At 41.8% G+C, this 26,855-nt stretch overlaps 2 protein-coding genes across 2 annotated transcripts; one reads left to right on the top strand and one right to left on the bottom strand.

Moving 5' to 3' along the window:
* Positions 1–1,623: 1,623 nt before the first annotated feature.
* LOC120056931 (transforming growth factor beta activator LRRC32-like) lies at positions 1,624–10,575 on the bottom strand. The gene is made up of 3 exons (XM_039005222.1): positions 10,432–10,575; positions 9,233–9,329; positions 1,624–6,319 (listed from the first exon to the last, which is right to left on the bottom strand). The coding sequence occupies exons 2-3, from the start codon at positions 9,323–9,325 to the stop codon at positions 4,397–4,399; spliced, it is 2,016 nt and encodes a 671-aa protein (XP_038861150.1). The 5' UTR covers positions 9,326–9,329; positions 10,432–10,575; the 3' UTR covers positions 1,624–4,396.
* Positions 10,576–14,958: 4,383 nt separating this feature from the next.
* On the top strand, positions 14,959–23,120 carry klhl35 (kelch-like family member 35). The gene is made up of 7 exons (XM_039005221.1): positions 14,959–15,186; positions 16,130–17,022; positions 17,488–17,672; positions 18,356–18,474; positions 18,698–18,886; positions 21,830–22,018; positions 22,591–23,120. Exons 1-7 carry the CDS (start codon positions 15,166–15,168, stop codon positions 22,786–22,788), a joined length of 1,794 nt encoding a protein of 597 aa, XP_038861149.1. The 5' UTR covers positions 14,959–15,165; the 3' UTR covers positions 22,789–23,120.
* The last annotated feature ends 3,735 nt before the right edge of the window (positions 23,121–26,855 follow it).

Here is a 26,855-nt window from a genome sequence, read left to right as displayed (position 1 = left end):
GGAGGCCCTCATTAGTCTGATGGTGAGCCTACCTAGGCCTCACACACAAACAAACAAACACACACACATGTTTCTATGGCACCAGTCTATAAAAGTGGCCCTGTAGTGCAATCCACAGGGGCCCTTTGGATCGGGCCCGTGTGAATAATAACATAGAACACTTACCCTGCTTTCTACTCTAGTGGTAAGTGGTTGCCCCATTAGCTTCTTTAGGGACTCCGGGACTTCAACAGTTTGTGTTCGCCTAAACACACTACTTAGCCCCAATCAGACATAGAGCTGTCAAGTCCTTGTAGTGCTCATGTTGAAAGAAAGGTGTAGTTTAAATAAATTATCAAATGGTTATTGGTGAGGTAATGGTAGAGTACAGGTAACCCAATAAATAAGGTAACACTTTATTTAGGTAGTCCATTGGTAGATGCTCTACAGAATAACAGTAACATTTCAATTATCTACTAACCCTTACCCTAACCCTTATTCTAAACCTAACCCTAACTGTTACCTTAGCAAGCAGTTGCTTATCAACAGATAGTTTGTTGATTGTATGACCATCTGTAGAGCATCTACAGATGGAAAATCTAGACTATCCAAATAAAGTATGACCATATATAAGAACCACTTTTGTTTCTTTGTACCTTTCACTGGCCCACAGTTTGGAATTTACCTCCAAAATCTAACATAGGAGTTGGCTGAATTTATTTTAATTCAAAGTGTAGGGTCTAAAGTTCAACATTCACCTTAGGCTTTGAGAGAATGCACAAAATAAGTTGTGCACAGTGCTCATTTGGGGTTTAGGATAAAAGAGGATAATGTTACTGGGATGATCCCTGTGCATGTCACATCCATGAACACTTGCATTGTTTCACAAATACCTCAGAGACAGTGGTGCATTTTTAACACACACGCACCCCTGGTGTTGCTGGGTAATCATGATCGCTTTTGATCATGACAGGCTCTAAACACACTATTAGAAATGGAATCTTGCACCACATCTTTTCACCGGGCTTAAAACCACAGTAAACCACAGTGAGGGTTTAATAAGAACACATCAAAAGAATGAAGAAACCCAAAACAAAACAGCACAACAGATCTATAGTGGTCGGTCCATTTGGAAATGTTGGTCTTTCCGGCCTGACCTGCAGCGTCAGCCTGCATCCAATAAGTTGTCAGTTTATATATCTGTGTCCTGAGGTCTTTCCTGTGAGCCTGCATCCTGTTATGAGAGGTCAGAGGGAGCTGCTGTATGGCTGCCATCTCAGAAAATCTCAGTCCCTTAAGTGAAAATGAAAGAGATGATACAGCAGTGTTCTTGGTGGAGAATAGTAATACACTGTGCTATCTGTGCCCAGGGAGACCAATCAGAGAACATTTTACTTGCTAGAGCGTAAGTTCTATTATTAAGCATCTTCCCAGAACCATGGCAGGATTACATTTAATGCCCCAATCTTATCTGCTTCAGGAAAATGAGTTACCTGGGTCATGTTCATTAGGGCATGCAACAGGCAATGTTTTACAACTGGGATTTTTTTTTTCTGTTTGTTTTTTTCCATTTAGTGTCAAATGAACATGATCCCGGTTAGTTGAATAGCTCCTGAAGCTCATATTGAAAACAAAGACAACAGATTCTGTTTCACAGATCATTTACTTAAGAAAATACAAAACAATATAAATATATATTTTTACAGTAGTTCAAAATAGATCCATTGTAATATCCTTCATATGCTGTACATGTAAAAGTGGATAGATAAAACAGAAGCAAGGGTGCAACTTCAATTTAACATTGCATTAAACTGTATGTAACATTGTCATGAAAGTGACAAAACACCATCATAACCATTCTCCATTTATGCTAATATCCTTTCTTTATTAAGCGAAACATACACAGCCGTATCTTTGATAGCCTGTATAAGCATAGCATCCAAACTGAACCGCCAGTCTAGCGTTTCGCTACACACACGTGTGGCTTAAGATTTTCATGACATTATATTATTGTCAATTTATGTAAAATGTTGATCACTGACTGTTGTCTGTGGTGGATGTCACTTCAAGCAGCAGATTACTTCTTTTGTCATATACATTAGTTTGACCTTTGACGGTTTCACTTGAAGTTCAGTCATGTGAGCGGGCAAAAGCAGCAAGAGGGTTACCCCATATACGATACTGTGACTCTGCATGAACAGTGAGAAACAGGATATAACTCTTCTTGTAGTGCTATCTCTGGAACAAATATCTATAAATATGATTCAGGTCATATTTCCCTCACCAAGTATTTCCCTTGGCTTGTTTTTCTTGTTTAAAATAGTCCTACCATTAACAAGACAATAAGTAAGGAACCATATCCTTCCTTCTATCACATCCAACTTAGAAATACACTATAATAATGATTTCAGTACTTATGCAACAATGCCCTATGTAAAAGGCAGAAAGCAAACACATCATGCAATGAACTCTCTACACAGTTTGGTCTGTCCTTGGTTGTCACTTTGTCACTGCTTTGTTACTTTGCAGTGTTACATCACTGACCTGTTGGGGCAAGTGTTCCATTTGCGTAAGGCTTAGGACAATTCTAGTCTGGGGAATCTCTAGTGTTCATGATTGGTCTTGTGGGCTAGGCCTACGCCGATAAAGAGGCCAAGATCTCTGCGAGAACAAATGCAACATGGATAGCTTCCCTGTGAATAACAAAGCAATCTTTCTTCAAAATGACACTGATTGTCTCAAATCCGTGCAATTACGTGATTTTGATTGATATGAAGTTGATCATGGAGATGCTGGTGGAAAAACCTGAATGTTACGCAGTCAAGGATTTCAGTCTGGCATGAGTTCACTGCAACGATGATTAAGGGACCAAGCCTATCCAAATTCCCTGTGAAGAAAGCGTGGGGTTGATGTTTGCTCCTCTCACTCTGCTCTGTCATTCAACCGACATTGGGAGAAAACCTCGAGCCAAGGGCCAGATTAGAATGCATTAAACAAGGCTTTTGTTTCAGTAAAACAAAACAAGTCCTCCTTTCTGTTAAAGCCTCACTAATCCACTGTATCATTTAACTTATCAAACCGGTAATTTGACTTGACAGCCTCTCTATGTATGGTAGCAACCAGAGAGGATTTCTGGGGATTTTTTTTTTTTTGACTAATGCCCGTAGCAAGGGACACCCAGCATTGTGAAATTGCAAATTATTATTTAGTATGGGCTTTTGCAAGAGTGAGTTTATCAATAACAGGAAAGGTATCTGCAGTGCCCTACAAGCTGTGAAAACAAGCTACATTATTTTCTGTCGGTGTTCCGACAGTACTGCTTCCTTTGGAGTTATTGCTTCAATCCTGTTTTGGTTCCCCCATAACACCCCTATCTCTACCAGTGAAAAATACAAAAATACAGCTACGAAATTAATATTCACTGCAACTTCTCCTATAGGAATTACCCACAGGAGGAGAAATGATTCACGTCTATACAGTACATCCTATTCATGTCCCACAAATAGGATCTGTAAATTCTACAAAACACTGATTGAATACTAAAGTAGTGTCACAGTCATCTATTCTAAAGAACTGCAGTCATGACCTTCACACCCTGTGGTTTCATAATGATGTGCTGATATTGAGATTAATTGAAGAGAGCTCTCCACTCTGACATTACATGGCACTGATGGGCATGTTTGCATAATGCGCTCCCCACGTAGTGTCATTTAGTCTATATAACGAAAATACCTTAGTCAAAAGCAGGTTAATAATAATAAAATAAATCTACAAATACAATACAATTAAAGTGCAAACTACTGCATTGAGAAAGAGAGGTGTTGGTGTATGGCCATAGGTTTGGACCAGCAAATCTAATGCATATCAGCTGACCCTGTGCAGTCATTCAATCTTTTTCCCAGGTGGAAATGGCTACATTTCTATATACTGTATGTGCACATGATAATGATATAAAAAGAGACCACATTCACCCTCTTGTGTTTCACATAACTGTATGTTATTAACTAGAAGAAGAAAAGAAGAGAACAACACTTTCAATTTATGCAACTTCTATAAGTCACAACATGTCACCAATCTGACCCCAAATGAGTCACTGTGCTACCTGGTTGATCAAATCTGTACTGTCATTGACGTAGTTTCCCTCTATCCAATAAAGTCCTATTGTTGTGGTAATTGTTTTTGTGTATTTTTCTTTAACTTCACAGGTGAGCTGAAATATCTAATGGAGCCATTTCCTTCAAGACTTGGCTCCTATGTTCCAGAACTCAACACATTCCCTCCAAAATTGAGATAAAATTAGGAAATAGTGCACACTTCATATTGAAAGGCACCAACAGGCTCTGGTTTTCTCAGCCTAGTAGTCTCTGCGAGGAGACATGTCCAGCATCTCTTTGTCCTCAATCACAGGACACCTTCTTTAGGCCCTGAAGCTGATGTTGAGCTTGCGCCTTTTGGGGTGGCACACCTTGGAGAGCACCACCAGCACCGCGATCAGCACCAAAGCTGTCACCACGATGACGATAATGCTCACGCTCTTACTGTCCAGCTTCTGACACTGCTCTTGCGTCACACTCCCAACATTCACCTCCACTGGCTCCGAGTTCTCTGTGTACTGGCAGGTTACTGTCGCGATGTCCGGGATGACCACATCGGAGTGCTGGAGCATGTTGAGGAAGCGGGGGTTGCTGCAGCAACTGAGAGGGTTCGAGCCCATGTAGAGGGTTTTGAGCGTCCGCTCCAGGACCAGGACTGTGTTGTACTCCAGGGTCACCAGGTTGTTGTTCTGCAGGTTCAGGGACTCGATGGAGGACTCCTTGTTCCAAAGGGGGAGAGTGGTCAGCTTGTTGGTGGATAGGTCCACAAATTTGAGACTACTTAGCAGGGAAAGGTCCGTGTTCAATTCTGGGATGTGGTTTTCTCTCAGTGAGAGATTAGTTAGGGAGGTCTCCAGACTAGAGAAAGCATTCTGGTGAATGTCCAAGCCTGAGTTTAGGGACAAGTCCAGCAACCTGAGTGGGGTGCCATTGAAGGCATATGGTGGCAGAACCTCAAGATTGTTTCCAGAAAGGTACAACAAGTGCAGGCTTGGTATTGATGTAAAGGAGACACAGCCTGGAGGATCCTGGGAGTTGTGGTCTGTCTGGGGTGATTTTCGCTGTGAAGGGCAGACTTTCAGGTAGTTCTGCTGGAGGTGAAGGCCTCTGATGCTGGGCAGTCTTTGGAACGTTCCAGAGTCCATTATGGTGAGGAAGTTCCCTTGTAAGAAGAGTTCCTGCAGTGACCGTAGGGTGTTCTCCCCAAATGAGAGGTTTTGTAGGGCATTGTAACTCAGGTCCAGGTTCTTCAGAGAGTTTAGAGGGCTCTCCTGGTCTATAGAAAAGGCGCCGATACAGTTATTACTTATGTTAAGATGCACAAGGGACACCATGCTGCAGAAGAAAGACGTCGGTATGCTCTTTATCTGGTTGTAGCTCATGTTGAGGTACTTGAGCCTTGAGAAGTCCTGGTGTCTGCTCATTCCACCTGACTGCGTGTGAGGTACGAACGTGTCTCTGAGGTGCTCGAGCTCATCGGCTGTTCCTGTGGTATTGACACTCACCAGGCGGTTCCTGGACAAATCCAGGTACATGAGCTTGTTCCTTCTGGGGAGAACGGGGAAGTAGTGGATATTGTTTTCCCTCAGGTCGAGGTAGAGGAGCTCGTACTCTAGGTCTGAATCTGTGGTTTGGAAGCACTCCATGCTGTTCTTACTGAGGTTCAGCACCTTGAGTTTGGAAAGGTTAAAGTCAGTGATGCAAGTGATGGAGTTAATGGACAAATCAAGCTCGGACAGATGGAGCAACGAGTCAAATGCTCCGTCCTCAATCTCTAAGATGACGTTGTTGTGAAGGTCAATGTTTCTTAAGGCCAAAGATCCGCAAAAGGTCTCCTTGCCCACTTTGGTGATACTGTTGCCATTCAGAGAAAGGTTCATTAGTGCTGGGGCTTCACTGAGAAAAAAGTCAGTCATCCCCGTGTACAGGCCATTGCCTGAGAGGTCAAGCCTCTCCACAGCCGTAAGAGGCCCAATGCTGGTTTTCGAAACAGCAAAAACATCCAAGTAATTACTGGAGAGGTCCAGTACTTGCAGATTGTTCATGTCTTTGAACAGACCTGGCTGGATGAACTGAATCTTGTTGGAGTGGAGGTTCAGATGATGAACGGTGGTGTAGATTGCAAGAACTTCTTGAGTAAGGTTTTGTAGAAGGTTACGAGAAAGGTCGAGCTTTTGAATGCCATGAGGAAGCTTGGCTGGAACAGTCCTCAGGTTCAGATCGTTGCAGTACACGTCATTCTGGACCTGTGGACAGAACAAGGAAAGATAACTACATGAGCTTTGACCTTCACAGCGCCACTGTACACTCCCAGAAGACCACAAGTCACCTTGACACTTTACACTATCACAGACCAAACAGACCAGAGAGTTGTTTTACTGGCCATTGTATCTGTGTTCTTGGCAGTCAGGAAGACTGTGAGGCTTGTGGGGATTTCACCTCATAAAACAAGCTCTTATTACCTCGGGATTTTCAGAACGCCTGGTGGACAAAGTATTTTTCCATATTTATTTTAAACATTCAACTATTCACAATTGAAACCATATGGCATGAGCCCTCTCTAAATACAACACATAAAAAAAACACGCACACACACTCGCATAAAACAAAGTGGATTTAGGTTCTTGGCATACTTGTGGTTTTGAAGTCAGCAGTAAGCATTCCTTAGTTTTAGTTTTATGTCTAAAAGACAAGCTTTTCTGAAAGATTTCTTCTGGCTTTTATGAACAAGTGTTCACATATGTTTTTGATTAATAACTTCATATGCATTTAAAAGAACTTGCAAATCACAAGTCATACTGTATATCGTCATAGGATCTAAAGATGTTATAACAGAATGTAATACTGTTATAGAAAGAGAAAGAAAGTGAGGTACGTACAGCACATCTGTAAACCACCAAGTTTGTTTCCATAAACTAAAGCGAATGCACAAACAATTGACTGCATTTAGATATATTCATACTGATACTGTACATTTGTACATCCACTGTATATCAACTGTATATCCACTGTTCATTTTCTTACAGCTCTATGCTCACTCTATCTAGTTGTATATAATGTATGCAAACTTTGTTTAAACTCCATAGTCTGTATTCTGTCTCTAAATATTGTCTATGACTAGTAGCACCATATCACCAAGTAAAAGTATGTGTAAATGTACTTGGCGAATAAAGGTGATTCTGATTCTAATTCTTATTCTGGACACTGCCTCAAAAAAATGAAAACACCATCTCCCTCTAATGTATTTCATTCAAACTGGCACACTGATATCAGTTCTTGCAGTCTAAAGAGGCAATTTCCTGCCCAGTTCCAAATCATCCTGCCTGTTTATACAGTTTTCCCGTCAGTAGTCAGGAATGCGATACATTCCCAGGACTACAGCAATAGGAATTTCATATCAGATATTGTTTTCTTATGTCTTTGCCAACAAGATCTCACGGTCTGACTTCAGCATTCAACGTTTGTCCAGGGGGGATAAATGTCAAACTTGACAGTTAAGTTTCGGCATTAATTCCGATTGGTTAAGTTAAGGGTAAAGGTTTGGGATAGGGTTCAAATAGAAACAACTCAACGTTATTTTTAGGCATCAATTCCGATTGGTTAAGTTAAGGGTTAAGGTGGGGTTAAAACAGAAAAAAATGTAAACGAGTGCCTAGCACTTTGGATTGAACCCGCAATCCTTGGAGCCATAGTTTGCGGTTCAAGTCCCTCCTCTATCCCCATCCACACCACCCTAGCAAGCCGCGAGCCTAGTAGATGGTAATAGGCGCTCACGTTGGCCCTAGTGGACGGTATAAAGGCATCTCCTGATGTCCTCGGGACATGGACAAAAGTGAAGTGGATCTGGTGTGACCTGGCTCATCTCCGCAAATGATGGAATAAGGAGAGAAGGAAAACACCAAAGGGCTGTTCTATTGACAGAAAGCAATGCCTGACCTTCTTTTAGTAAAGGACTAACAAAGGACACTGTGTAACATCAGGTCCAGATTGATAGTACCTGAGAGAGGAAACATTCCCCCTACAGAAAGCAGCCCTGAGGCTTTCAGCTCGTTAATTTGATCCGTTTGGCTGTGGACATAGAGATGCTTCATCCAAATACGGAGCTAGACCGAGATTACACATTTGTCAACACAACAACAGGCAGAGGAAGTCAGTCAGTATACCCAAGATGCCAAGAAGAGTCTGACATTAAGTCCAGCTATATCTAAACACCCACATTAATGTAAGTGCTTGGATGATTATAGTTGAATACACTGTACTGTCTGCAAGTGATTTGAGACATCACAATCACAGTGCAGAGTTGTGAGGTAATGGCACACGTGCCTCCTCTAAGACTATAGCTTGCTTTTATCTTGCCTGGGCACATCTACTTATTCTTCTCCATCTCAAAATGAAACAGTGTAGGTGTGACTACTCATGGGTTATGTGGTCAAACTGTAGGTTCTGTTATCTGCGGTTCAGAGCAGAAGGAAGCAGCATGGCTAGAATAACAAAAAGGATTGGTTTAATATCACAAGACTCCAATAGAAACATTCTATGCCCCTGGACAATTCGAAAGTACCTGATATACTGTACTTTGGATATACAATACATGAGAGGTTTGTGAGAAAACTGCCAAAACTCTCAGATAACAACATCAAGGTACACACTAGCCACTGCACACAGACGTCAATTCAACATCTATTCCACGTTGGATCAACGTAAATTCCTTGAAATGAAGTGGAAACAACGTTAATTCAACAAGTGTGTGCCCAGTGGATACGCTAAATGTGCAGTTTTGCAAATGCTATAGTAAAATATAGATATAATAATACTAAACTATTCTTGGTCAAAATCAAAACGACAATAAAACATAGGATACACTATCAAAACCGATTACAGAAATATCAGTTATCAGCAATTATCAACACTATTCCTCCCCTCTATGTTACTAAAATCAGGGGTCTCACTTTAAATGAAATTCCCATAAAATAAGTGGCCCAGAATATTTATTTATTTTATTGCACATACTTTAAAACGTTGCAAAAAAAGTGCATTACAAATAAATGTATTATTACATGGCAGTTACATATTTTACACATAGTTGAAATACTTCTAGTTGGCATACTAGTATACTATGAAAACATTCCAAAAGCCTTTTGATGCATCAACTCACTTACCACTTGGCAGGGGGAGAGCTGGCGTGGGGGACGTAACAAGGATGCTGCAACATCACTGACGATGGCCAGGACCAGCCAGAGGTAGGCTGCCATGGTGCTGTGACACAGAGAGAGAGCACACATGAGTGCAGGAAACACACTGATGGGTTTATGACATGAACTGAGACCTGTCATTTATTCCACTTGCAACGTCATATCGCTGCTACTAAGAATTCATGACTGAGCTTAACCATGCATGTCTTGGTTCATTTGGGTAGGTCCGCACATGCAAGGCTTAAATTGTGATTATTTCTTAAATCATGAGGATGATTTTGTTGGTTAGTTACCTCAATGTCTCTGGTGTCCACTGACCGCCAATAACATTTGCAAACTTCATCAATCACAATATGACCCTACATGAGAATATGGAATACTAAACAATATTACAAAGAATGAGAGTAAGAGAAAGATTGGTTTGCTTAATAAGTGTAATTGCAGTGGACACTTACAACATGCTACCATGCTACTATGTTTAGTACTTGTTTCTCTCAGGCTTGTTTTTAGTTTTAAGTGACGCAAAAGGAAACTCCCACTGATCACTCAAGCCGAGATCTAAAAGGTTAATTACTATAGGAACAAAGATAGTCTTTAACCAACAACAAGGACTTGTTTTGGTTCTTATAGCTGAAGAGCTGACATTGCATATCATGCATCTTTATTGTCTCACCACAAATAGTAGAAATTAATAGATATTTCTGTCACACTGTACCTACAGCAAAAATCAAGACTTTTATTGCATGACTTTTCTTTGCCCTGAACACAATGCTGTCCACATCACTCAGTTAACATAGGAAAATACCCTCTGAATTCTCAGTGAATGATACTCTCCTCCAAGACTCCACAATAGCCCACGAGAACATAACACTCCTACCCAGCAAGTACAAAAACATTTCACACATTTGCTCTCATGTATTAATCTATACACCCATCCACCTCTTTTCTCATGATCTTCTTTACACGTTTACATAGAACATTCCTTCCCCTACTCCACAACCTCCCCTGCTAAGTGTATCGTTCTCCTCTCCTCTTCCCTCTGTTGTACAGCTGAGGACCATTCTACCATTTTCCAATACATTCTTAACATTCACCCTAATCAGCAAGCAACAGGAACCACGCACATCATAATGAGATATTATCCAAAGTCGTCCATAGGTGTTTACCTCTTCGAAATGGTTACTTTCCCATGCAGAATCTCCTGCTCATGCTGCTGCTGCTGTGGTACTCTCACATCCTCACTGACACACTCCTACACACTCTCACACACAGCAGACTCTACCCCGCACCTTTTAGCGCTGGTCCCGGGCTAACACATCCTGTGAGAATATCCTGCATCATTGTTGTTTTTCCCCCTTCCCTTTTTTTTGGGAAATACCTTATATGGGATTTGGAAGTCCATTTTCTCTGTACTTCCTCCCATATCACACTAATTTCTCACTCTCGTATCCTTCCTCCCTCTCTCTCTTTATCAATCTCTTTCTCACTCTGTATCTCTTTCTCCCTCTCTTCGCTTCTCCCTCGCACTTCCTTTGTCTCTCTTTCTTCCCCTCCCTCTCTTCATCTATCGCTCATCAGTCAGAAGAACTGGGTCTTAATTCTTTGTGGCTTGTCGTTCCCACATGTTGGCAGTTGCTCATTCTGGAACAGCTGTGTACATAGGGAGGTTATAAATTCCTTGTATCTTTCTGTAAACACTTAAACATGCAAACATATAAAGTTCAAAAAGTGCTCGGCTAAGAGGCTATTTATTATGTGTTCTCGGTAGTCTCCGTGGCCAGCCAAGTTATCATAAACTAACCAGATTGTTATCCTATTCTTCAGAGAAAGACAAACATACATATTCACAAGATGTACACTTTGGTAAGTATCATGTCATTGGCCAACTTTCAAATACTGTTGAAGCCTCAACTGGGGATGTGAAAGATACACATGCGCATTGCACACACACACACACACACGCGCGAACGCACATGCACGTCCGCACAAACACTCACCCTTTCCATCCAAAAAGGCGACGTCTTCTGAGGTGTTGTACCATTCCAGAATTGAATCTCAGAAATATGTTCCTCTCTCCCCTAGTTCATCCAGAGGTGTACATTAAGTGAAGTGAAAGTCCATCTGTGGCAGTCCCCTTTGCAGCTTCCTCGGTCCAGTTATATTGAGCACAATGGGGAATCCCATTACATGGTATGCCTATCCCAAGGGATACAACTAGATAATATCCAACTTCAATAACAATGGTCTATTCAGTTCTATCCATAGTTTACATGTTACAAAGTTTCGTCAATATCTGTCATTAGCTTAACTCCGTCTTTGAATTAGCTCCACTAAATGTGAAAGGGTGAGCCGTTCTGGATAGGTATATTACCTTGTGAGCACACCTGTTTGAGTGAGATGGGTGCAACTGCAGCCTGCAATTCAGAGGGTTCCTGCATGTGGGCATTCCTGCATTTGCATCAACCCCACTTTATACTTCTATTGGTCAATTTTTAGGCTATATCTCCAGTACATAAGCGGGAAGCAGGGACACGCCAGTACTGTAGATGCCGGTAATGCACCATAACGTTGGATGGCAACCTCAGATAAACCCAACAGAAGAAGAAGAGGCGGGGGCATCAACAGTAACTAGCTATAGCTAGTACACACCAGTAGAGTGTCCTTTGCCCCAGCCTGTCGGGCACTGTTCTCCCGCAGTTCTGTTTAGCAGTTCTGTTAATGATAGCAAGGTCGGGTGATTGGCAGGTGAGAGCGAAGGATAATGTGTGCTAGCTTAGCCAGCTAGTCCTAAGGAGGACTCCGGTACACAGCAGGCTAGCTAGCACATGGTGTTGCCCCTGCCTCTCGCCTGCTGTGTACCGGACCAGCTAGCGGTAGGCGGTGCCGACACCGGTAGACAGTGTACTTCACCCCCACCTGTCGGGCACGGTTTTCTCCAGTACACAGCGGGCAGGGGGGTGACACCATGTGCTAGCTTGCTACTAGCAAACTAACTAGTTAGCACAGGGTGTCGCGCCCGCCTGCTGTACTAGCCGGAGGCGGGGCTTCCGGTAGACAGTGTCCTTGGGGCCTGCCTGTCGGCACGGTTTTCTCAGGTACACAGGAGGAGGGGGCGATACCGCAGTTCTGTTAACGATGGTGAGGGCAGGTGTTCAGCAGGCAGGAGCCAAGGACACTGTCTACCACTAGCTAGTTAGCCAAGATGACTCCAGTACACAGCAGGCGGGGGCGAAAAAACTCTGAAACACTTTTATTTCCCTTTTGACCCACATTCAAAAGTGTTACACAAGCAAGAAGATATCGTGCTCGAGGGGGGGGCGTTCATGCAGGAACCAATGAGATGCTTGAGGGGAGTGTTCAAGAAGGGTGCAGGAATGCCCACATGCAGGAACTCCCCGAATTGCGGGCTGCAGCTGCACACTGTTGGTTTGAGTCGAAACCAGCTTTTTGTCAGGTTTATAGTTTTTATACCAGCCCTTTGTCAGGTTTATGTTTATTTTATCTATCAAGGTCTATGTCTCCCCCTAGTGCCAAAAATAATTGATTGCACATACATTGATTGCAAATTCTTCACTTTGAAAATGACTGCTTTGGAATCTGAAATAGTTCACGCTTCTCAATGGTCATTTGAATGATTGATTCGTATCCATTGATTCTTGAAGACTTTAACTTAGAAATGCCTCATGAACTTAGTACAACTCTTACCCCATCACAATCAAAAATATGAGGTCAGCCTACACAACAATGTTATCTTCAGAATATGTAAAAAAATAAAATAAATGTTGATGTCATATATTATCAGTCCTTGCATCTATAGCTCCATACATTTCTAAAGCACAAGTTAGCTTTGAAGCAAAAGTTAAAGTGGTGGAGCTCCCATTTGGCTGAAAAACGAATTACAGATTGTGGCTTTAATAAACAGCCAAACAACAGGCTTTGAAATATGTAAACAAACACAGCCAGTCAGCCACAGATTCAACCACAATATACCCTCCATAATTTGCTCTCCCTCAGGTAAGATCTCTAATTCATTATACCCTTTGTGTCCACAGATGACACAATCTCAATTGCACTCCACACTGCCGTTTCCCACATGAAGAAAAGGAACACCTACAGTGCATTCAGAAAGTACACACTTTTTCCACTTTTGTTACATTATAACCTTATTCTAAAATGGACTCAATATTTTTTTTTCAGATCAATATGAACACAATACTCCTAAATGACAAAGCAAAAACAAGTTTTTAGATTTGGTTTCCACCAAAGGTGATGCTTGGCATTCAGACCAAAGAGTTCAATCTTGGTTTTATCAGACCAGAGAATCTTGTTTTTCATGGTCTGAGAGTCCTTAGGTACCTTTTGGCAAACTCCAAGCGGGCTGTCATGTGCCTTTTACTGAGGAGTGGCTTCTGTCTGGTCACTACCATAAAGACCTGATTGGTGGATTGCTGCAGAGATGGTTGTCCTTCTGGATGGTTCTCCCATCTCCACAGAGGAACTCTAGAGCTCTGTCAGAGTGTCCATCGGGTTTTTGGTCACCTCCCTGACCAAGGCTCTTCTCACCCGATTGCTCAGTTTGGCCAGGCGGCCAGCTCTAGGAAGAGTCTTGGTGGTTCCTAACTTTGATAATTTAAGAATGATGGAGGCCACTGTGTTCTTGGGGTCCTTCAATGCTGCAGAATTTGTTTGGTACCCTTCCCCAGATCTGTGCCTCAACACAATCTTGTCTTGGAGATCTACAGACAATTCCTTCGACCTCATGGATTGGTTTTTGTTCTGACATGCACTGTCAACTGTGGGACCTTATATAGACAGGTGTGTGCCTTTCCAAATCATGTCCAATCAATTGAATTTACCACAGGTGGACTCCAATCAGGTTGTGGAAACATCTGAAGGATGATCAATGGAAACAGGATGCAACTGAGCTCAATTTTGAGTCTCATAGCAAAGAGTCTGGATACTTATGTAAATAAGGTATTTCTGTTTTTAATTATTTATTTTTGCAAAAAAATCTAGTGATATTATAGAGGTGATATCATTATGTTTATTGTACAATAATGTTCTTTTAATTTTAAATAACATTTAAAACTCTAATTTAAAACTATTTAAAACCCTTTCCAACCCAAACTGCATCAACTCCCTTTCCATCATCTGAAGCTGACCAGAGACATTCAATTTCCATCTTATCAATATATATTTGTTTTTTGTATTTTTTGCTTTTCATGCAGTTTGAGATTATTTTTGTAATGAGAAGCGCTATACAAATGAAATACAATTACTATTATTATTATTTTGTATGCCTATAGGGGCACAGGATCAGAGGAGAGGCACACATCAATAAACACCTCCATGGAGCCCTACTCAGGTCTTAGAAGAATGTAATATAATAGAATGAAATAGAATATCATATAATATTTTATTAAATCATAGAGAAATGTGATTTGCAACCAAAAAACAGGAATAGGCCTACCTCTGATGGCCCCTTTCAGACAAACCTGAAATCATCTGCTTTGTGTAGGCTGTGAAAAGCACTGGGTCTGGGTAACAAGGGGGTGGGGGAATATACGTCTAATTACACAGTAGACCTACTGGCAAAGCCAAATAATTTATCCCCTTTGTGTTTGTTGGACATAACTGATGCTGTCCACGCTCCTCCCCCTTTCTTTCAGTCGCTACCTCAGTGGTCGAGACAGGTAGGCTAGGCAACGGTTATTATTGCACAGGATACCTCACGTGAACTTCCAGGTTATTGTTTATTTTCTGTATTCGCATCTTCCCTGTCGGCAATCATATAAAAAGCCTAGTGTGTAACTTCCTTTGTAGGATACCTGAACAGTTGCTCTTGTCGGTGAATGATCGACCGTTATTGGTTTTAGGCAACATAGCCTAATTTCCAATCCATGCCAGGTGAAGTCTTGAAGGTACATTTTATAATATTTTGTGCTATTGTGCATGGCTGATTTTTCGTTTATTACCTTATTGTATTCATTTAGGTCTAGCCTATTTTTTTCCAGAAAATAAGTTTGCATGTGAGTGTCTAGTTTAACCAAAGAAACACTTATTTGGAAAACAGTTATATTGTAGGCGAATGTAATTTTTTTAATGGAAAATATTAATTATCTGAACAACAAACCATAGTTTCGTATTATGCAGTGTATGTTTAATCTTATTTGTATTCAAATAATACGTTTGTTCCAGTCAATAACTAAATAGCCTATTATTTCATGATGGTACAAAATAAAGAAAACACTCCGTTTGGATTTTTACTTTTTATATACCACATTCAAAAAAAGCCAACGACCAGGTTGTGAATGCTGTATAGCCTATACACGTTTTTTTCTCAATAGATTGACAAAGGGTGTGGATCAGAACCATAACAGCGCATGCTGCCTGGAAGGCTGATTGGCTGTCCCCGCCGTGATATTATCGTGCAGGGAGCAGCTGCTGTGCATGGCTATCAAATTTCATGCTGTGCCGCCTGTGCATGTAGAGGGCTTATTATTGTGTTATCGGTGCGCAATCGTCTACCAATTCAAAACGAGCAACCATAAAATGTATGCTACAGTGGCAATAGTTTTCTTATGGGGTATCTGGTCTTATTCTGTGTACAATTTTTTTTTAACATTGCAAAAGGGACTTTAATTATAAAGCATATGCAATGAAAGGGATAGTTCACCATAAAATCAAAGTCAGATTTCACTTTAATTCAAATGTTAAAATCAGCTTTATTCAATGTCGAAGTCTTAACACCAAATGAAAAAAAAATAGATTAGACCTAGAACTGTACAACATTAATTAATCCAATAATTTTAAGCCTTTCTCTACTCTCATCTTCCCTCACTCTTTCTCTCTCCCTCCCTCCAGCTCCCTCGTCCATTCCTCGCCATGGGGTTTGGAAGTGCTGGCGAGCCTCAACCTCTGCCTCAGGGCGACCAACAACCCCAGTGGAAAGAGATGAGCTTCTGCGAGGGCCCACGCCACGCAGAACAGATCCTCCAGGTGCTCAACGTCTACCGCCGCAGCGGCACCTTCACCGACATGGTCCTACAGGTGGACAGCAGTGAGTTCCCATGCCACCGCGCCATCCTCAGCGCCGGCAGCATCTACTTCCGCACGATGTTCAACGGGCAGCTGCGCGAGAGCCGCCAGCAGCTGGTGCGCATCCAGGGCATAGGTGCCTCCACCATGGAGACGGTGCTCAACTTCGTGTATGAGGGCAAGGCGGCGCTGGATGAGGCCAACGTGGGAAGCGTGTTCGGCGCCGCCGACATGCTGGGTGTCAGCGTGCTCAGCAAGGCGTGTGTGCAGTTCCTGGAGGAGCGTATGGACCACTCCAACTGCCTAGGCATCATGGACTTCGCTAGCTCGTACCTCATCACGCCTCTGGCAGACAAGTGCCAGACTATGTTGTACAGGGACTTTGTGGAGGTCTACAAGCACGAAGAGTTCCTGAGCTTAGCCAAAGAGCGTGTGGTGGAGCTTCTGACCAGCGAGCAACTCCAGGTGGACAAGGAGGAGGTGTTGGTGGAGGCAGTGCTGAAATGGGTGCACCACGTGCCCACAGAAAGGAAAGGGGCCCTCCAGGAGCTGTTGGAGCTGGTGCGTCTGCCTCTGGTGGACCCTGTTTTCTTCGTCAATGTGATAGAGTCGGACGACCTGGTCCAGGACTGCAGGGAGTGCCGGCCACTGCTGCAGGAGGCCAGGATGTACCATGTCCTGGGGAGGGAAGTGGACTCTGTGCGGACCAGACCGAGAAAGTCAGTATTAAAGCCATTGGTGTCAAAAACATCAGCCAGCCTTATGTATGTATGTACAATAATGCTCTATAGTGGTCGCTAACACTGGTCCTGAATCGCTACAGGGTGTGGAGGCTTTTTTCCCAGCCCAATGCAAACACATTTAGTTCAGCTAATTAAAGTATTGATGATAAACTATTTGGTTAAATCAAGTGCTAGGCTGGAACATAGCTTCTTTCAGGACCAGGATTTTGCTACCCTTTTTCTAACCTGAAAACAAAACAAAGTAAAGGAGAGAGAAGAGGGAATTCTTCTATGAGCGAAAATACAGTTCTGGTATGTCTCTCTGCTGTAGACTCATATCACTAATAGTCACATTAATTTGTAAAAGTACTAGTACATATTCAGGGAGTCTGTATTGTTGTCCAGTTTGTTCTCAGTTTTTCAGTTCAAATATATTCACTCTGTCGGTCTGTCTGTGCTCAGGTGCATGGGGAGAGCGGAGGTCATCGTGGTGATCGGAGGCTGTGACAGAAACGGCTTCTCCAGACTGTCCTTCACTGAGAAATTCAACCCTTACACCAAAGAGTGGGTGCCCGGTGCCACCATCCCAGGATACTCTAAGTCCGAGTTTGCCAGTTGTGAGCTGCAGAATGAAGTATACGTGTCAGGTGTGCCACTGTTATAAGGAAATGTTGATCGTCACAAGATGAGACGATGGTGCATATTACTATAGGTTTATATTAGTATTTTATCTTTGACAATTACTTGTGAACATACTATTACCATGTTATTACAACTTTATCCCATGCTGTAATGTAAAGTGCTACCAAATTATTTGTATTATGTAATGGTAGATGTTTAGGAACTGTCCCCTAGATAATAAGCTATTCATACTTTATCAGGGCAATAGCTGTGAACAAGCCATGTTTGTTATTGTGCAAAGCACATTGCTGTCAAACCTGTTTTTACACCTTACGTCAGTTCTACTGTCAACGGACAGAGCTTCTGCTATTCAAAGGGAAATGCATGTTTTTCTTCAATGTGGTTTGTCTTTAACTACTTTTCCATAGCATCTCTGCTCTAGATTTATTTACCCAGACAGGCATGTCCAAAGCCTATAAGAAAACCCAAGGCAAGGGAATACAGTGGCATTTTTGAAAGTTATTAAACATGGCCACTGTCTCAGTTCTGAAATATGGGGCTATATGTATCACGAGTCTCAGAGTAGGACTGTCCATTAAATCTTATTCATTGTGATCTAAATGGCAAAACTGATCTTAGATGAGCACTCCTACTCTGAGATGCTTGATAGCCTTCATATTGACCCTGACTTGATTGTATCGTTCTGCAGGAGGCCAGTTGAATAGCTCGGATGTGTGGAAGTACATGCCCCAGGTGGACCACTGGGTTCGCGTCGCCTCCTTGGCCAAGGCCAGGTGGAGGCACAAGATGGCTGCTCTGCTTGGAAAGGTGAGCCTGCCTTTGTTCCAGTTGCCTCCCTTTGTGGATACAAAGCCCCATAATAATTGACATCCATTTGTGATTAAGTCAAAGTCAGCATTGTGAGCGCTTAGGATTTCTTCCATAATGAATATTTGTAGAGTCCGAGCAGGCTGGTTTGCAATTTGACCATAGACTGGGTAGAATAAGAATTGTACTGAGTTAAGCTGTGTGCGTGTGTTTGTGGTTGTAGCTGTATGCAGTGGGAGGCTTCAACGGGCTGGAGCGCTTGTCCAATGTGGAGTGCTACAGCGTCTACGACAACCAGTGGCGGACTGTAGCCCCTTTACTGCTGGCCGTGAGCTCAGCGGCTCTTGTGGGCTGCTCTGGCAAGCTCTACGTCATTGGTGGGGCCGTGAACAATGACTGCAATACCAACAAGGTGAGCTGGAATCTGTGGTGTAGAGCGAAATTGCCCCTAGACGCTGATCATGGGTCAGTTTTGCATTTCCCCCACTAATAGACCCCCTCCAGCATTTTTTTTAACTTTTAATGTTGAAAAGCGATATCACAAATATAAATACATGAAAGTACACTGCAAACTTCAAGGAGTAGGGTATTCAAGGAGTTAGTCTGATGGGATTCCGTTATGCCATCGGCCTCCTCGCTTGAGGAACAATAGAGGAGCAATAGAGAACAAAAGAGGAAATGCCCACCCCCCCACTTGTGCAATTTCATGACATAGCCGCAGGAAGTAGGGGTGCTGAGGATGCTGCATCCCCTGTGAAAAATCGGAATAAAAATATATACATTAATAATGTATTTTATATTTATATACTGGGCCTTTACTAGTCCTGTATTAATGGACCAATATAGGCATCTGTAGCACGGGCAAAAGATCTGTACCTATGGGAAATTTCCCACCGAAACGGGTCAGGCATACAGTAGAGGTTAGATTACCCTTTCAGAATACTGAACTGAGGCGAACTGAGTTACGCATCCACCATAGTTGCTGGAACCATGTGTGAAAAGAAACGAAAAGACCTGAGCCAGCACAGTACGGTTTGGGTGGTATGGTAGTGTGAAAAGGGTATTGAGAGTTGAGGTAAACTATTACATTAAAGCGATTTGCTTTACTTCACACGTATCATGAAATCACGGTTAACGTTTAAGAACAGAATAGCAATATAGTTGACATTTCATCATCTACCAGCACGTGTTGTTGTTATTGGCCCAGCATCGTTATTGGCCCAGCGTCGTCCGGTTAGTGGAGGGTTTGGTCGGGGTAGGCCATCATTGTGAAATAAGAATTTGTTCTTAACTGACTTGCCTAGTTAAGTAAAGGTTAAATAAAATAAAAATAAATATTCTAGCCTACACCACACTTAGACAACGGTTTAAACAAACAATAGCTGGATTATGGAATGACAAGTACTCCCGATGTAGATATATTAAATGTCAACCAAGGTTCTTAAATTCTGACATAGAGAGCCTTGCTTTGCTTTTGTGGAATTTCTTGGAAAGTTTTGTGGAAGTGGTCATGGAAGTGACCTTTTCCAAAGAACACCTTCAGAATCACATTACTTACTTTCATGTTACATCTTGTTGTCCATTTGAAGATGTTCTCTATACTGTAATGCTCATTGGACTGTAGGCTATAACCAAATTCTGAAGATCAAAAGATGCTTTTCTTTTGTTGCCTTAGGGCTTGCCTTAACACGATTCTTAGAATGGATTCCAGGAAACCAGCAGCATTCCAAACTGTCAATACTATCATACTCCATTAAGAACCCCCTCATTTAGTATTTGCATACAAAACAGACACACTATTTGTGTCGAGTGGATCTGCTGTTGTTCTGCTGATGTGGAAGCCACACACAATACTATTAGTCAAATGTAGTGTTTAGCCATTTCTTACAAGACCCTACTTTTACTGTCCATAGAAGTTCAGTGCATTTTAGGCCAGTTTCCCAGACACAGAATAGTCCTGGACTAAAAAGCAGTTTCAATAGAGATTCTCCATTGAGAATTCGTTTTACTCCTAGACTAGCCTTAATCTGTAATCAGGAAACCATCCCCAAAAGTAATGTATTATAAGAAAACCCTTTAAAGGCATACTAAATGTCTAATAATACATAATAAAGGGAAAATTTGCTATTTATATACACATGCATATGTTAAAAAAAAAATGTAATCCCTAATATGTGATCTCTATATCTCTAGCACACCTAATTTTTTGTTTAACCTTCTCTTAAACAACCCTGCTTGTGCTGTCCATACCATAGAGATCCTATTGTTTTATACAATATATATACAAAAGTATTTGGACACCCCTTCAAATGAGTGGATTCGGCTATTTCAGCCACACCCGTTGCTGACAGGTGTATAAAATCGAGTACACAGCCATGCAATCTTCATAGACAAACATTGGCAGTAGAATGACCCCTCTGAAGAGATCAGTGATTTTCAACGTGGCACCGTCCTAGGATGCCACCTTTCCAACATATCAGTTCATCAAATTTCTGCCCTGCTAGAGCTGCTCCGGTCAACTGTAAGTGCTGTTATTGTGAAGTGGAAATGTCTAGGAGCAACAACGGCTCAACCGCGAAGTGGTAGGCCACACAAGCTCACAGAATGGGACACCAGAGTGCTGAAGTGCGTAGCGAGTAAAAATAGTCTGTCCTCGCTCAGTTGCAACACTCACTACCAAGTTCCCAACTTCCTCTGGAAGCAACGTCAGCACAAGAACTGTTCGTCAGGAGCTTAATGAAATGGGTTTCCATGCCCAAGCATCCGCACACAAGCCTAAGATCACCAACTGCATAGTGCCAACTGTAAAGGTTGGGGGTGGAGGAATAATGGTCAGGGGCTGTTTTTCATGATTCGGGGCTAGGCCCCATTGCTCCAGTGAAGGGAAATCTTAACGCTACAGCATACAATGACATTCCAGATGATTCTGTCCTTCCAACTTTGTGGCAACAGTTTGGGGAAGGCCCTTTTCTGTCCCCAAAGTGAGGTCCATACAGAAGTTGTTTGTCGAGATCGGTGTGGAAGAACTTGACTGGCCTGCACAGAGCTCTGCTCTCAACCCCATCGAACACCTTTGGGATGAATTGGAATGCAGACTGCGAGCCAGACCTAATCGCCCAACATCAGTGCCCGACCTTACTAATGCTCTTGTGGCTGAATTGAAGTAAGTCCCCGCAGCAATGTTCCAACATCTAGTGGAAAGCTTACCCAGAAGAGTGGAGGCTGTTGTAGCAGCAAAGGGGGGACCAACTCCATATTAATACCAGTGATTTTGGAATGAGATGCTCGACAAGCAGGGGTCCACATACTTTTGGTCATAGTGTATGTTATAAATGTAATTCTATGGTCCATGCAGGTTCAGTGCTATAGCACAGAAGAGGACCAATGGCGGTATGTGTCATCCTGTCCCTTCTCTCAGAGATGCATCAATGCCACCGCACACAATAACACCATCTATGTGGTGGGAGGCCTCCTGGACCAGATTTACAGCTACACACCAAAGACAGACAACTGGAGCAAAGTGGTGGACTTGCCAATGAAACTGGTAAGTGAATTTGATACTAAACTAGTAGGTGTAACCAGTGGGTTACATAAAATAGGGAAATCACTTTGCTTTTGACAACTCCTGTTTGTCAGTTGCCAGATAAGGATTTACAATCACAATTGTTGAAATCACAACAAAAACAACCCCCATGTAGACACCCGTATAGACACCCGTGTACAGCGAATGTGATTATAATTTCTGATTTGGCCACATATGAGAAGAAACAGGAGTTGAGGAGCAGTAGGCCATTCATTTATCATTTGTAGGGTGTAAAGCTTCTAAAGCCACATGATTTTGGAGCTGCCTGTCACATATTAGTTTGGCTTGTATGGGTTGAAATTCATTCAGTCAGGAAGTTCCAAATTACATATTATCCAAGGAAAGGAAACCTGGGACGGTTTTCATTAAGCTTTTCAGAGTAGGTGTGCTGATCTAGGATCAGTTTTATCTTTTGGAACATAATGAACAAGATCACAGGGACAGGGGCGACCTGATCCTAGATCAGCACTCCTACTCTGAGACGCTTTATGAATAAGGCCCCTGACCCTTATGTCTCTGTGTCTGTCTATCAGGAGAGCTGTGGCCTGACTGTGTGTGAGGGGAAGGTCTACATCGTCGGGGGGAGAGATAGTTGTGCCTCGGCCACCGACCAGGTTTGGGCCTACTGTCCTGAGAGCGGAAAGCTGACAGACGAGAAGCCCATGTCACGCAGTGTCAGCTACCACGGTTGTGTCACTGTCACCCAGTGGCCACCAAAGAAGACACACTGAAGTGTAGGTGGAAGTTGCCACTAGACGCTGATCATGGGTCAGTTATACTAATGGTTAAAGTTAGTATTGGGTGAGGAGAAGCTGATCCTAGCTCTGTACCTAGGGGAAACTTCACCCCAGAACCTGGGCTGCTGCCTGATGATAGGCAGTTGACTGAATCATGTTCCCATAGCCTGCTACTATTGGATGAAAGTACTTACAACTCCCTCCCCCATCTATAGACCACAAGAGTGATAAGAGAAATGCCTATGTAGATATTCCATAAAAAATCTGCCATTTCCAGCTACAATAGTCATTTACAACATTAACAATGTCTACACTGTATTTCTGATCAATTTGATGTTATTTTAATGGACAAAAATTTTGCTTTTCTTTCAAAAACAAGGACATTTCTAAGTGACTCCAAACTTTTGAACGGTACTGTACACATTTGCTCACTTTAGTGACCTTGCTTCAATGGAAGGTTTCCGTGAGTTCCTATTGTTTTTTATAAATGGCACCTTTAGGAACCTGCCAGCCTGCATATTTTGCTTATCTTCCATTTGGCCTCGATCCTGACAATGACCTCAACAAGACTGTCAGATGAGGAACCTCACTGTCAACTCTGTGGTTGTGTCCCAAATGGCAACCTATTCCCTATAGTGTACTACTTTTGACCAAGGCTCTGAACAGAAGTAGTGCACTATATAGGGAGTAGGGTGCCATTTTGGAGATATAGAATTGCACAATGCTGTGTGCTCTGTGACAGGTATACCACACAGATACAAAGAGGGAGGAGATTCCATATCAAGTGCAGATGAGACATGATAGAATCACATCAAGGCTTACATTCCACAGGCTTACATTCCACAGTTGATGGCCTGTAATTACTGGTTAGAAACAGATAGTGAAACAAGACTTCTTATGAACTAAATAGAGACTTCTAGTGTTCTGATGAATTATCACTACCCGTAGTCTCCTGTCATTTGAAGCATGAGAAAAGTAGGCTTCTGGCCACCCTTACTTACTCTTTGATTTAGATTCAGGTTCAGTTAAATGATCTGAGACAAATGTTTGTGATGGTTTAGTGGCCACGTCTATTTGTATGTATTGCTTATACACAGTCTAAGGGGCAAATCCTAATTTCCACTCAAATATGATTTTGACTTAGAAAATTTGAAGTCAGGATTCACCCCTTAGCACTTAATACAGCAGACAGGTCCTTCAGTTCCTGCATTTTAAGTCATTATTGCCTCATAACTGACAGCATATGAACTGACATTGATCAACAAGCACTTGACATGAATCCTAACTTGAGATCCACATGCATAACTCGGATTTAATCATTTACTGATGTAAATGGGAGACTTACATACATTCAGGGCTCTGTTCAATCTGTAGTGCTGAAGCGTAATAGAAATGTAAAGGTAATTTCCGATTGAGCCGGCATTTGCAGTGTTTACCGTGTGAATACAGTCTCCGCTAACGCAGGAACGTTGCCTTTCAATTTCAATCACGTTGTAACGCTGATCTTCCGCGATACGGGTTGAATAGAGCCCATAAACTTTCAGTGATGCGCACAGATCACAATGACCAAGTTATCAAAGAGAAAACAGAACAGTACTTTGAAGAACTGTGATAGCATAATTACAAGATTATGTTATGTTTATGCACCAAATGGTTGTTTTATGAAATAGAGTAAGGTTCTTAGGACTCTCTTTCTTCCTTTCTAAGTTAACTGAGAGGAGTCTTTTGAAGCTTGGGCTGGCAACTGTTAAAGAGATGGTTTCCACTCTAGCTTCCTGCAGTTAGTCTGGGCGTATGGTCAAGGAAAATGGGTTTCGCTTGAGCTGACAATGGCTTGCTGATAAAAACCTAAAGTTGGCATTTCATAGACAAGATGTGGTGTGTTCCTTTTATTTCATTCTAATGCTGATTTAACTTTCCATTTGAATGAAGGAATCACTGTGCAAACTTTCCAGCTCATACCTGTACAATGTGATTGACATGTCAATATTGTTTTCCAAGATGGGGTTTGTGTGACCCGAGATAGAGATAACCTGGAAGAGTTTAGAACAATGCCTCATTGTCTCATCTTCCTGGCATCTGGGAAACTAAGCTGGGTTGGAAGTTAAACAACATCCCGTGCAGATAACCAGGACATGAAACAAGGGGGCTTATGGGAAGGTTAGAAATGACTGACTAAGCATTTTTAGGGCCTATATAATATCTGTTTTTTCCTTATCAGTTAGGCTCTCAGCCGACGGTTTCATTATTGCAGTAATTAATCGATATTACATAAAGATGAATGTTTGAAGAAATGACCAAGTTTCTCTCTGTACTGAATTTCCACGACAACACTGACCACATAGCACAAATGAATTATTTTTTAACAGTAACAATACTTATTTTGTAGATAAAACTTATTTGAACGTTTATCTTCACTCTAACCTGGTCAGTTTTATGTATTCATATAGTTTCCTTTTTGTAAATGTTTTAGTGTATGAAGAAACTAAGTCACAATTTGAATTGAACGACACTTTCAGACAGGAAATCCCATACTTCAATATGAAACATACTGTATGTGTATGATGTACATACCTGAACTCCCTAATCACTTTTTTTTTCTTGTATTCTAATGCTGATTTAACTTTCCATTTGAATGAAGGAATCACTGTGCAAACTTTCCAGCTCATACCTGTACAATGTGATTGACATGTCAATATTGTTTTCCAAGATGGGGTTTGTGTGACCCGAGATAGAGATAACCTGGAAGAGTTTAGAACAATGCCTCATTGTCTCATCTTCCTGGCATCTGGGAAACTAAGCTGGGTTGGAAGTTAAACAACATCCCGTGCAGATAACCAGGACATGAAACAAGGGGGCTTATGGGAAGGTTAGAAATGACTGACTAAGCATTTTTAGGGCCTATATAATATCTGTTTTTTCCTTATCAGTTAGGCTCTCAGCCGACGGTTTCATTATTGCAGTAATTAATCGATATTACATAAAGATGAATGTTTGAAGAAATGACCAAGTTTCTCTCTGTACTGAATTTCCACGACAACACTGACCACATAGCACAAATGAATTATTTTTTAACAGTAACAATACTTATTTTGTAGATAAAACTTATTTGAACGTTTATCTTCACTCTAACCTGGTCAGTTTTATGTATTCATATAGTTTCCTTTTTGTAAATGTTTTAGTGTATGAAGAAACTAGGTCACAATTTGAATTGAACGACACTTTCAGACAGGAAATCCCATACTTCAATATGAAACACTGTATGTGTATGATGTACATACCTGAACTCCCAAATCACTTTTTTTATTGTATTCTAATGCTGATTTAACTTTCCATTTGAATGAAGGAATCACTGTGCAAACTTTCCAGCTCATACCTGTACAATGTGATTGACATGTCAATATTGTTTTCCAGTGTTTTCTGCTTTTGGCTGACAAGGTTAAGTATTTTTGATTATTACTCATTTAAGTGTGAGATTCCAATAAAGCTGCTTTTCCTACAGTGAAGGTATTGAATACATTTCTGGATAAATGGATATCAGATCATTGAAACTGACAATGTTCCCTGTAGTCTGCAACAGTGCTGTTATGGTGAGCTACAATCTCAGACAGTTTTCAGTTAGATTTTTGGGGAGGCCTGGCTTCCCTTGGCATCCATGAAAACATGCCATTGGAAGTTTTTACTATTATTACTACCAATCATTCAGATCTCATGTAACGTGTTTAGACACTAATTGGAACTGAGAGGAACAGCAATTGGAAATCATTTCGTCAACCACCAGGGTCCTCACCTCAGAAACCCTAAGGTGGTCATCGCATTTGCCAAAATGTTTTACCACTGATGCTTGAGTATGATAAGAAATTGTATTTTTCTGCTGTAAGAGCTGTTGTGATATCATCTGTTATCTTCATCCTCTTTTTCATGGAAGCGTCTGGTTACATTCCAGTGACGGCACAGTGGTATCATATATCTATCTTTACTCTTCTGGTATTATGGGACTGATGTACGCGAACAAACAAACAAATCACCATCCGACCAACTTTGAAGTTTCTCAGAAAACC

The sequence above is a fragment of the Salvelinus namaycush genome, chromosome 12 (assembly GCF_016432855.1).
Source record: "Salvelinus namaycush isolate Seneca chromosome 12, SaNama_1.0, whole genome shotgun sequence".
Taxonomy (NCBI): Eukaryota; Metazoa; Chordata; class Actinopteri; order Salmoniformes; family Salmonidae; genus Salvelinus; species Salvelinus namaycush.
Note: the sequence above shows the minus strand (reverse complement) of the source record. Positions and strands in the feature narration are given on the sequence as shown.

What these genes read in the sequence shown, in the direction of transcription:
- LOC120056931 (XM_039005222.1), bottom strand. Translation starts at nt 9,325, where the DNA reads ATGGCAGCCTACCTCTGGCTGGTCCTGGCCATCGTCAGTGATGTTGCA. An exon ending in AGCTCTCCCCCTGCCAAGTG is followed by an intron (nt 6,320 to 9,232) that starts GTAAGTGAGTTG and finishes TTCTGTCCACAG; the next exon opens with GTCCAGAATGACGTGTACTG.
- klhl35 (XM_039005221.1), top strand. Translation starts at nt 15,166, where the DNA reads ATGCCAGGTGAAGTCTTGAAG. An exon ending in GTGCGGACCAGACCGAGAAA is followed by an intron (nt 17,023 to 17,487) that starts GTCAGTATTAAA and finishes GTCTGTGCTCAG; the next exon opens with GTGCATGGGGAGAGCGGAGG. An exon ending in TGGCTGCTCTGCTTGGAAAG is followed by an intron (nt 18,475 to 18,697) that starts GTGAGCCTGCCT and finishes TTGTGGTTGTAG; the next exon opens with CTGTATGCAGTGGGAGGCTT.